Source organism: Apus apus, chromosome 7 (genome assembly GCF_020740795.1).
Source record: "Apus apus isolate bApuApu2 chromosome 7, bApuApu2.pri.cur, whole genome shotgun sequence".
In the NCBI taxonomy this organism is placed as follows: domain Eukaryota; kingdom Metazoa; phylum Chordata; class Aves; order Apodiformes; family Apodidae; genus Apus; species Apus apus.
In genome coordinates, this window is record NC_067288.1 from 9964952 (window position 1) to 9976659 (window position 11708).

The 11708-nt window shown below is 41.8% G+C and overlaps 2 protein-coding genes across 5 annotated transcripts in view; one reads left to right on the forward strand and one right to left on the reverse strand.

The window, feature by feature from the left end:
* Positions 1–3318, forward strand: part of HENMT1 (HEN methyltransferase 1) — a 39628-nt gene extending 36310 nt beyond the window's left edge. Inside the window, exon 10 of one of the 2 annotated variants that reach the window (XR_007890035.1) lies at positions 3084–3318. The gene's annotated coding sequence lies outside the window, so the exon portion shown is untranslated. Of the gene's footprint in view, positions 1–1226; positions 1408–3083 lie in introns of those variants that run through there. The other variant, XR_007890034.1, reaches the window with a different exon arrangement.
* Positions 1–11620, reverse strand: part of EEIG2 (EEIG family member 2) — a 34270-nt gene extending 22650 nt beyond the window's left edge. For 2 of the 3 annotated variants that reach the window (XM_051624878.1, XM_051624877.1), the window contains exon 1: positions 3452–3711. In XM_051624878.1, coding sequence (XP_051480838.1) covers positions 3452–3690 — 239 coding nt within the window. In that variant the 5' untranslated portion in view covers positions 3691–3711. Of the gene's footprint in view, positions 1–3451; positions 3712–4693; positions 4773–10840; positions 10975–11512 lie in introns of those variants that run through there. The other variant, XM_051624879.1, reaches the window with a different exon arrangement.
* Between the last annotated feature and the right edge of the window lie 88 nt (positions 11621–11708).

Genomic DNA, 11708 nt, shown 5'->3' on the forward strand with positions numbered 1-11708 from the left:
GGATAATTTAATTTCCAAAACTTTATTGATTTCCTCATATGTCATCTGTTCTTTTGTTGAGCAACACCTCAACCTATGAGCTGCCCTAAGGGCCCATCAATTATTTCTTCAGTCTATTAGAATGGGAGCAGTTGCAGTTCTTTCTGTATTTGACTAGCCTTGAATAAATGTGTTTAGTATTTAGTCAAGTCTGTACCTTAAAATAGTATTTTTCTGTTCAAAATATTAATAGGTGTAATTTCTGCTCTGGAATCATCTTCTGCCCTTTCACGGTGTAATAGACATTACGTGCACAGCATTTTATCACCAGACAGTGTATAGATACATAGTATCCTGGAATCTGCACAAGTATCCTATATTGATGTACCCAGTTTCAGAGGGGGATATCTATTATCATTTGCCCAGGGGAAAACAGAAATTTAAACACACAATTTTCCACACAGGAAGCCAGACTTAAGCTAGAAAGTTTTCTAAATGAACAACAAGGTCTGTTGGCATAACTTTGCTTACATTCACAGTATTTGATAAAAAGTCCACCCTTTGTTGTAAAATCTAAAAATACCACTGTAAAGATCCAAGAGTCATATTGGAAAGAAATTTCAAAAGGGGAAAGGCAGGAGTTGCACTGTATGGCTGATTGCCTGTTTACTGAAACAACAAACCAAAACCTCCCCCATCCTGCAACTTCTTTCAAGCTTTTTATGTTGTAGAGTCAAATCCTTTCCTTCTCCATAGAATTCCACGGTCCTGTTCTTGCACACACACTCAGACATGCCCCCCGAGATTTCAACACTGCTACTACTTGGCTGTTCCATGTCTTTTGATCAACATAGTGTTTAACAGTACCAGATTACTTCAAGAAGTTAAATATTTTGTCAGGTAATTAAGCATTTAGCATTATAATACAGAATTTTCTTTTCCTACAGTAACTATTCACAAATATGCATAGAGAAGTTTCAAACAGAAGTCTTCAAATTGAAGTTGGTTGCATGATCAGGGCTGATCCTTGCAGTGCTGAAAAGATGAACAACTCCCTACAACTCACTACATATAGGCCTTTATCCCAGTGCTGCCAGCCTATGGTTTTATGACATTTCTTTCTCAATGAATTAAGATTTGCGGGGAAAACAAAAAAACATCTAATATTGTTAGGCTGATTTACAGCCTGTTGATATGAGTACCTTTAAAACAATTGTTTTTCTCTAATTTTTTCTTTTTTTTTTTAGGGTGAGAGGCAGCACTTTTTTTTTTTAATCAGTACCAACTTGAGAACTTAGTTCTCAGTAACTTCTCCCAAGAAAATTATAGTTTACTAGACCTCAGTAACAAAACTAAAAGCTATTAAGAATACACGGTCAGTTTTTCCTTGTATTATACGATATCTTGATGAGTTTGTGTAATGCTTTCTAAAATACAATGGAGGTCTTCAAACTTCTTTTATAACTCTACTTTAAGTATATGACTGCCAGCTCTCACTCAAACTAATGCAGGCAACTAGAAGATGATGGCAAATAATAAGTTTGTAACTTAGAAGTTTTGAAATGCTGCCACTCCAATGTTAGAATAAATAAGGAAGAAATTAAGTTTTCTTAGCTGAATCACCACAGTGAAAACTCATCTGTTAATCCTTAAGCCAAGAGCAAAGGCACTCCCTAACTTGGCACTTGAGGATCACTTCAGAGAAATTCTTTACCTTCCTGCCAGTGCACCTCAGTGCTTCTCAGTCTATCAGGAATGGACCACTTACACTCACAGGGACTTTGATATACCAGCATATGTTTCACTGCTGTTACTGTTTTAAGTCCTACCCCCAGAAAAAGAAAATTGAAGGATTCAAAGCCTCTTTGACTCCAACACAGTTTTTTTACATTTACACACTTCCCCTGACACTTCCTACACGTATTACCTAACTCCTGTCATGCACACTTCAGCATGCTGTTGACTTTCAGAAGGATATGCATGCATGCTTTCAAGCTGTTCATGTTAGCAACGTAAATAGGCAAGGTAAAAAAGGCTAAGATGACATACAAAAAAACTCAGATGAGCTTCTTTAAAATGGAGATACTGTCCTGAAGATGTATGTCAGCCTGTGAAGATGACTTCAAAGCAGTAAGGGACATGCATTAGGACAGTAATGGCACCTTAGTGCCTAAAATTATTATCATCATGATGTATTACTCATGAAGTCACTCACAAGCAAAATGTTGGAGACATGAAAAGAGAACAGAACACTAGAAAGTTGAAGACCCTCTAACAGTACAGAAGATAAATTATTTAATTATACCTTCTAGTATAATGGAATGGTTAAATAAGGAGGTTTTAGGCCAAGGTTCTGGTTTTATGCTCTTTGTTCTCATTGATTAACTATATTTTGAGAATCAAAGGCAGATAATTTAGCAAGCTCTGTAACAGCAGACTTTTAATAAGAAAATAACTGAATAGTCATAGATTTATTACTGATTTCTGTCTGCTCCCAGACTTGTATAAATCCTTTTTGTAATAACATTAAAGTAATATAATAATCCATACTAGATGAACAAGCCTAATGGGAGGGTAGTCCCTCCCCAGAGCTGAAGCCACAGCACACCCTGCCTATCAACAAGGTTTTGCCTCTGCCTGGTACTTGGAAAAAATTAACCCACTTGCACTTCATTTACCTATTGCTACCAGCGGATGGGAAAGCCACTGTCACAAAAAATGACAGGCCTATTGCTGAGGCACGAAAGAAGAAAACAGAGAGAGAAAAAGAAAGAAAAGATACCTGTCTAGTGCTTGCACCACAGAATGAACAGTCAGTAACACGTATGACCTGAACACGTACAGGAAACAAGACGTTTCCATTAAACTGTTTATGTTTACTCTCCATGTAAATATCTGCAGAACGAAACACAATAAGCCACTGTCCAACAGAATAAAACATTAAGGTCACACAATTCACAGTCACAGGGGACAGCGCTGACTTCAGACTTAGTGGCAAGAAATGTCTTCCCCTCCCATTACCCACGCAACCGCCAGGCTTTATAGCTCGGGGCGTTATGGCACAAGCCTCATGCACTCACGGATTCATTCCCCCTGTTATTCAGCGTTTAAGAGCCTCAATATTTATTTTACGGCATTACGACTTCAAGCAGCGAGCAGCCTGGCAGACGAGGAGCCTGTAAGTGCTCCCACCATCTATCCTATTGCCGTGGATGCTGGACGGGACAAGCACCCAGCCAGCCGGCCCAGGGGCAAGCCGTGTCACGGGAGCTTTGGACACCCGCGCCCGGTTTCCTTACCGAGGAGCACGGGGTCCGCAGCCAACAACACAAGCCCCGCGGCAGCGGCCCCTGATGGGCGGCAGAGGCTGCTCCCCAGCCCCCCGCCCCGTCGGAAGGAGCGGGCCGGGGCTGCCTGCGGGGAAGCGGGCGCCCCGGCAGCCGCTGGGCTCGCCAGCCCCGGAGGCACCTACCGGGAGGACTCCCCGCTGAAGCTGCCCCCGTCCAGCAGCCGCACCTTGCAGAAAAGGATGCCGTTGACGAAGGGCACGGAGGAGAGCTCGTCCAGCTCCAGCTCCACGCGGAACTTGAACTTCTTCTTCTTCATCATGATGAAGGCCATGGGCCGGGGGCTCCCCGGGGGCTGCCCCCCAGCCCGCTCGGCGCCGCGCGGGAGTTCCCCTCCTGGCCGCCCTCCTCGCTCCGCTCCCATGCCCGGGCGGCACGGCCGGTCGCGCTGGGCTGCTCCGGAGCTCCGGCCGCTCCCCGCTCAGCCCCCGCGGCCCGCCCCGCGCGGCCCCGCCCTCCCTCCCTCCGCAGCCCGCCCCGCGCTGCGGGGGGCGATGCCCGGCACCGCCGGGCCCGGCAGCGGCCTCGGGGCCCGCCCGGCGCGCACTGCGGAGCTGCCGTTGCAGGGTGGTTTGGGACGGGAACTGAACGTGCCGCCGTCCCGCGCGGCCGAGCGTGTCCGGAGGCGGGACGTGGCCGCGGTCCCGGCCGAGCGGGGCTTGTGCAATCCAGCCCCGGCAGCTCCCCCCATGCCCAGGGACCCTCTGGGGCTGCGGGGCGCGCCCGGCCAGTGGAAGCTGTTTTGCTAACGTTACATCTGCTGAACGTATTACTTTAAAGAGCAGTAACAAAACAAAACGGTTTTTTTTACACGTCGGAATTTTCACCCTCAACTTAGGTTCTTTCTACTGTAATTAGACCTTATCGGAATCTTTCACAGTAGCTCAGCCTGTCATTTACAACTAGCTCCACTTCTGGTAGAAGCAACAGATGTTCATTGTCTTGTGAAGGAAGAATGTACACATCTGTGTTTCTGTTAAAGAGCAGTACTACAGCATCACACAGAATAATACAATCATTGTGGATGGAAAAAACCTGTAAGATCATCAAATGCAACCATTAAACAGTCTGCCCAGTCCAGTGTTAAGCCATGTTCCTGAGCACCACATCTACATGCCTTTTAAGCACCTCCAGGAATGGTGATAAATAGTGACCCAAGCAACACTTTTCTATAGTGTACTCCAACACCAGCATGTGCTCTCCAGGGCACAGCTTTGTCTGTAAAACCCATTCCAGGAAACTAAAACATAAAGTAAGCTCTAAAAAAAACCTCCATCAGCAGCAGAGTTTCCTCTTCACAGAACTTTGCATAAGAAAACCCTAACAGCTTATCTTCCCGTGACCTAACTTGCATTCACATGGTGTACCTTGTAAGATGATGCATGCAGTGGGGTGCTGAGCCGTTGAACACTTGTTGCAGCTTGTGGAAGTAACTTGTGGCAGTTCCTAGTTCAGGAAAGATGTGTAAAAAATGTTTTTAATGGAATACTACATCATGAATAAAGACATCACCTGCCTGTATGTGTCTCTATGTAACAAGATGTCACTATCTTGTAGCATGATCCTAGAAAGAAAAAACAAATTAATTTTAAAAATCAATAAGATAAGTAGTAAAGACTAAAAAGCACAAACATTGAGATCCTGGAAGAGACATGCTAGTGCTTTTTTTTCTGTCATACAAGATCCAGGGCATAAGGAGTATTTATATAAAGAATTCTCCAGTAAAAAGAATTTAAATGGTAGTTCCCACACTACTATAACTCATAATAAAAAAATTCCCTCCAAAACTCCCTAATGTCAAGCAATCACTGGCACTTAAAGAAGCTGTTTAACTAGAACAAAACTGCTATAGAGATATCTTTGAGAAAAAATGTAAGTTATTTAGGCCTTGATCTAGAAATTCCCCTTTGAGAGCACTTCAGCCTGCCCTAAAAAAATTTTGAAAGTCTTCTTTCTTTGATAGACTTCAACAGCTTACACTACAGCATACAGGACAATTCTTTGGGTACCATATTTATCAGCTCTCCATTAAAAGGAATGAAAAGAGAAAAGTTTTCAGCATCTAAAGGAAGGAAATTAGTATTTGGTTGGTATCAATTTATACAAAGAAACTCATTTATTGCAAGGCTAGAAGAACTAATTCCAGAAACCTGTTAAAAACATAGTTCATATTGATGGAAGAAACTATAATATTTAACTTGAAGATGCTGTATATTAAGACAAAAAGAAAAACAGGGTTGAATAGCCAAAAAAAAAAGAAAGCAGTGATACATACTAGATTCATTGTCTGCTAGAAGCTTGATAAATAGAATCAGTCCACCTATTATACAAGACCTTAAAAAAATGTGAAATAGCTTACTCTTGATGGAAAAAGCTATCAACAGCCCTCATAAATCATTACAACCTATGAACTACCATATCCTCTTCAAGTAACCCCTACTACAAACAAATACTCTGAACTTCTTAAGAAGTTGAGGTTTATATACTGCGTGCACCAACAAGCCCTAAAAGCCCTGAGCAGCTTCACCTGGGTCCTCATTCACACCCTGCCCGGGAGTCCTATTTAAGCTCTGCTCTGAGCCCTCTTTTCTTGTTTGAGCCTTGTTGTAGCTTTGTGTGTCTGTTGGGTGGTGACTATGTTGTAGTCTTGCCTGCCCCCTTATGTAGATACTGACCTGTAGGCTGATTTTGTAGGGTGATTTCAAAACTGCCCTTTCATTGAAGATGTATCTGACTGTGTTCTCAGTGTGACCTCGGGCCTGCCTTGCTGCTGCAGATGCCTGTTCTCCTTGCTCAGGTACTGTGGGGTGGGCCCTGGTTGTCTGAGTTACTGCACTCTCCTCCCTGCTCCTGGGGGGAGAGCTGGCCCTCAGCCACCTTGAGAACTGCTAAACACAGGGGTGACTGCCTAATGACCCTCAGAGGTTTTGTTCAAATGTAATTCTTAACTGAAAAAGCCTAACTCTATTCAGGGGCTATATTTATATTCTTAAACTGATGACTTGAAGTCTTTTATATTAAGTATAACTTGGTTGATCAGTCAAAGTCAAAAGTGTTAGAAATATAGATTTATATATATATTTAGAATCTTCAATCAAAGATTCTCAAAATAGCAGAGGAGTTTTTCAAAAGAAGGATAAACACTGTGGTTAATATAACAGTCCTGTGTTGTCACTGATGTAAAGCTTCTGCAAGTTTAAAGCACTGGAGTTTTAATTTAGGAGAAACTCATAAATCTTTAAAGAACTTGGATGTTATTCAAGCAGGTACAAAACCTCAAAGTTTTAAGTGTTTTTCAAAATACCACAGTTGCCCCAGGATAAACCAAATAATTCAAAAGCTGTTGGCTCTCCTGAAGAATGTCAGATTTCAGTCACAAAACTGCAGGAGTTAAGAGGGAGCTTGTGTTATGGGCAGAGGATTCCATGGACTGGTGAAGCCCAGGTTTCTGGAATTTTTAAATTGTCTAGTGCACCAGTGTATAGACCATTGCTGGAGACAGTGCTAATGTGCTGTGTGTGCCTCCACTCAGCCTTGTTTTCTAAAGCACAATTTCTCTGCTGGGCACTTCTTTTTCTGACCTGTAGCTCTTTTTCCTGGGAGTAGTGGTATCAGAAGAACTTTGAAACAGTCTCTGGATTTGATTTTCAGTGGATCACTGCTCTTGATCTGACATAAGGTCTGGGCCACAATCTGTACCCAGATCAGTGCTTCCAGCAGCAAGCAATCAACTGTGGCCACTCTGTCTCGCTCAGGGAAGAGATTAATTTGGGTGTCTGAAGCTAAATTAAACCAAAAATGAACTCAGTGGGAGGCAATTGCAATGTGGGTAATTAAAGGCTATAGTCATGACACTTCTCATGCTGCTTTAAGAAGTATATGGGGAAGTCTCAGTCCTCCAAATATGTCTGTACATGTCTAGTACAAACCCACAGGAGCAGTCTCCCTGATTACCCTCTGAATGATCACTGCCTTCATGTGGTATGGCTATTTAAAGCTGTGCTGTAAGTGAAGCTCAGGTAACAGCCCAAATCCCATGAGGTGCTCTGAGCTCTCCAAAATGGTGCTATGTCACAGGAAAAGTCAGAAGTGTACCCAGCTTAACCTCCATGGACAACATTATATCACTATATTAATTTGTAAACAATATTTATGTGTATTACAGCACCAATATTTCTGGATTAAGATACAATGTATTTTTAATGTTAAAACAGTCAAATGCCATGTGCTAGAAAAGACAAGTACCAGTAAAGGAAAAATCCATGAAAAAGTAAAATAGCTGGAATTCACTGTGGCTTGTTATTATATGATAGTAAGGTTCCAAAACACATTTGTTTTGAAGAATTATTTTGTGACAGCTTAAAACTGAGCTGTGTGATGCATCTCTGTGATGGAGCAAGTATTCATTTCACTCTAAAACAATGAAGAACACTGAAGTTTGTCTGTTGCCTTTTAAATATTTATTGCCTTTGTGTTCATGAATTGTGTTCTCCTGTGTGTCCTGAGTATTCCCCCTTCAAGTGACATAAAATTTCTGCATGTACTTAACAGACCATTTTTTAACTGTATAGCAGAATTGGATTTGATCTCTTCATTTAAAAATTGCTCAACTTCACTGCAGTCCCTAGAGTTAAGCCAGAAATTACTTTTGGCTCATGCAGTAGCCTATTTTCATAATTTTAAGATTGTTACGAAATGTTTCCTTGTTCACAGAAGAAGAGCTACAGTATCTAAAGCAAACACTGAATAATGCAATTCAGCCGAGTTATCTTTTAATCTATTAATAAATTATATCAAGCCTGCTTCTAGCTTCTGAGGTTTTGCAATATTTATAGCACTTCCTCTAAGTGGATAGTATTGATGTAATTTAAACATTTATTGTACATGCATTAATATGTATACTAATGAAAAGCTCTTGTTTTATTAAGGTAAATGCATAAGTTTTTCTAATAAGTTTTTCATGTTCTGATAGTCAGTGCTGGTATCAGAAAGCCTTACAATAATACTCAAAATAAAAAATATAATTGTTATAGAATTTTTAAAAAGATCTTGCTTTAGGTGCATATCTTGCACAAAGGTATTTCTTAACTCAAATATCCTTTGTAACTATGCAGTTCAAGCAAGGTAAAAATCAGAGTGCAAGATGGTGGACTATTCAAAACTTGGTTTTAACAAACAAGGACTCTAGAAGTGATGCAGCCTCAAAACTTGTCATATAAGACCATTCATAGAAGAAATTATAGTAATGGTAATACTATCTCCCAAATAATAGGAAAGATTTATTTTCTTGTTAGAGGTGTAAATGAGGCAGAGCTCTGGAATTAAGTTTGTGGTCGGTTTCAGATGTGACTGCAGCAGGTTAATTAGGCCTGATGAGTGTGTATCTGGCAACAAGGATAAAGGCCACCTCACAGGCATGTATCTGATAGGTCATCTGTCTACACATGCACAATGTCTGAGACAGCCATACTAAAATCAAAGCACTTAAATATTCTGCACAGCTCTATACTACTTACTCCATTTTCAGGGAGACCAGCACAAATCTGGGATTGCTCCATGAAAATGTATTTCTCTGTTGCTTCACATCTGAGAAACAGTTGGACCAAGGAAATGCTACCTGTACTTCCAACCTTCTGCCACACATGCAAATTAAAGCAGAATCTATTGTTAATATTGTCTAACCATCAAGCTCCACTATCTGTTTTCTGTGGCCCACTTTTCCTGCTGAAGTCCTAGCAGTATGACACTGTAGAAATGAAAATTATGCAGGATGCATTTATGAAAGTAAAACCTGCCCAAACTAGCTTTTCTTCCTTGTTGCTTCAGGAAGAAGTACATCTCCTTCTGTCTTGTATTTTGGACTATTGACACTAACTTTTCAGAAGTGTTAATGACAGCTACAAAGTTTTTAGAAAATGTATCCCATTGATTTTCTCTTCTTGTCTTGATCTTTTATTTATATGGCTTATTTCTTTAGGCAATCACCCCCCATCAGACACTGCTTTCAACCCACACTGCAGGTAAATTATAGCAGATAATCAGTCTACAATCTCATATTTATCACAGTAAAGTAATAGTTCTATTGAATTGTTAAACAATATTCTAAGTGTGTGTGTATATAACATATATTAATTCTGAAGTGATTACCAAAATGTGGTGTCTGTCATGCTGCTAGGAAAATGTTAACACTCAGTGCCTGCAGGTTCTTGGGAGTGCTTACATATAGCTTTATTGCTCATGTGGAAATAATTATCTGATGTTGAAGATCTAAATTGCATTATCATACAATATATGGTAAAACTGCCTCAGTTCAATGTAAGTGTATGCTTCAGGTATTTAGTGTTAATTGTTGAGTGGTTCTACTTCATATATGGTGTTGATCTATAAATACAGTTATTTAATATGATATTAATATACAAAGATAACTGTACTTTATAAAGACCTCAGAGGATGACTGTACTGGATATTAGAAACCTAGTGATATGCAATGGGAACTTCATGTAGCACTGTTTTATTCCCATATATGTAATATTTCTGCTTATTATATTCAATAGCTGGTACAGATAGTTATTGCACTTGTTGATTAGTCAAAAAAGGGAATGTTGCACCCACTGTAGTTTATTAAAGATGTGAGGATGATTATATGAGTGGAAGAACAGAATTAAAGGCCATACTACTTAGCAGTATTACATTGCTGGGGTGTGGTGATATCAACATAATTTACTTGCCTTATTCCAAAAAGGAGTAAAGTGTGTTCAGACTCTGCCTATTTTAATAGACAATGTTAGCTGTGTGCTAACAAAGTAACATGTTTACCTTTGGTCCAGTCTTTTTTAAGATATCAGTTAGGTAAAGGCAGGGGAATGTGCTTTCATGATGTTTCCAGATGCTCCCAAACTGTGGGGGACCACCTGGTGTGCTTGAGTGTGGGCTGCCCTTCAGAGAGGCTGGAGGAGGTGAGAGGGACCTTATGAGATTTGACAAGGACAAATGTGAAGTCCTTCACATAAGAAGGAATAGCCTCTTGCAACCATACAGGCCAGGGAACAGCTCTGCTGAGAAGGACCTGGGGGTCTTGGCAGAGACCACGCTGAGCATGGGCCAGCAACATCCTGAGCTGTATTAACAGGAGCATGGAGATTAGTGATTATTCCCTTCTACTCTGCGCAAGCTGAACTGTATTTAGGTACCCTGGTCCAGTTCTGGGCTCTCTGATACCTGAAAAACATGGATAAACTGGAAAGTCCAGCAGAGGCCCACCAAGATGTTTGGGGGCTGGAACATTTGCATTGTGAGAAGAGGTTAAGGAAACTGAGCTTCCTCAACCAGGAAAAGAGTGGGGACTTAGGAGGCCTCCATGCCCCTGGTACCTACAGAGAGTTTATAAAAACAATGGGGTCAGGCTCCTCATGGTGTGGGGTTAAGATACACCAGGCACAAAATGAATTGAGAAGCTTGAACTGGATTGAAGGTGAAAACGTTCCTCCCTGATGACAGGTGGCAGAGCAGGCTACCTGGGGTGGCTATGCAGTCTCCATCCTTGAAGGTATGAGTAACTGAGTTCATGGATGAGCTTGCTTGGAGCAGGAGGTTGGACTGCAGACTCTGAGGTTCCTTCCCACCCTGCTTAATCTGTGGTTCAATTAACCTGTAAAGCAATTAGGTAAGTCTTTATATATGTAAGTCTAAGCCATTTCTCAGCCCTTTCCCAAATACCAATTGTAGCATGTTAGCTTAATTAACTACTCCTTGAGTAAGGCTACTAATTTTCTGCTCTAAGGCTGACTTCCCTTACTAGTGTAAGGACTGAATATGCACCAGGAAAGCAAGACTGTTCAGTGGCTTTTGTTTTCACTGCAGCTCTCTCACAGGGAGCCTGCTTGCTGACATTTTCTATCCATTTGTTCGTTATACCTGCTGTGTCATTTAAGTAGTTTCTTTTACACTGATTTATTTATTAAGCAATTATGAAGAAAATAAGCCCTAGAAGTTTCCTCTTTGTTCTGTTAGGCTAAAAGCCTCTTTCCAAGTCTGCCCTTATGGGCTACAGACCAGGCGGTCTTCACACAACTCCAACCCAGCCCCCAGCCGTTGGTGACTAGAATGAGACAGTATCCAAAAGAGGTAACTTGCACTCTTGTTGTTTTTTCTCTACTTCTACTGGAAACATTTAGCCAGGTACAAACCTGTAACGCTGGAACAAGCTGTGAGGTGAGCCTGAGGGGCTGCCGCCCCCCGCTTCTGGCAGCGGCTCGTTTCCCGCTCCCCGCCGGGCAGCTCCGGGGGGAGCCGGGCGCCCCAGGGCCTCCCCGCCCTCCCTCCCTCCTTCCCGGCCGCCGAGGCGGGCCCGGGCTGGCTCCTCCCCGGCAGCCGCGGGCGTTG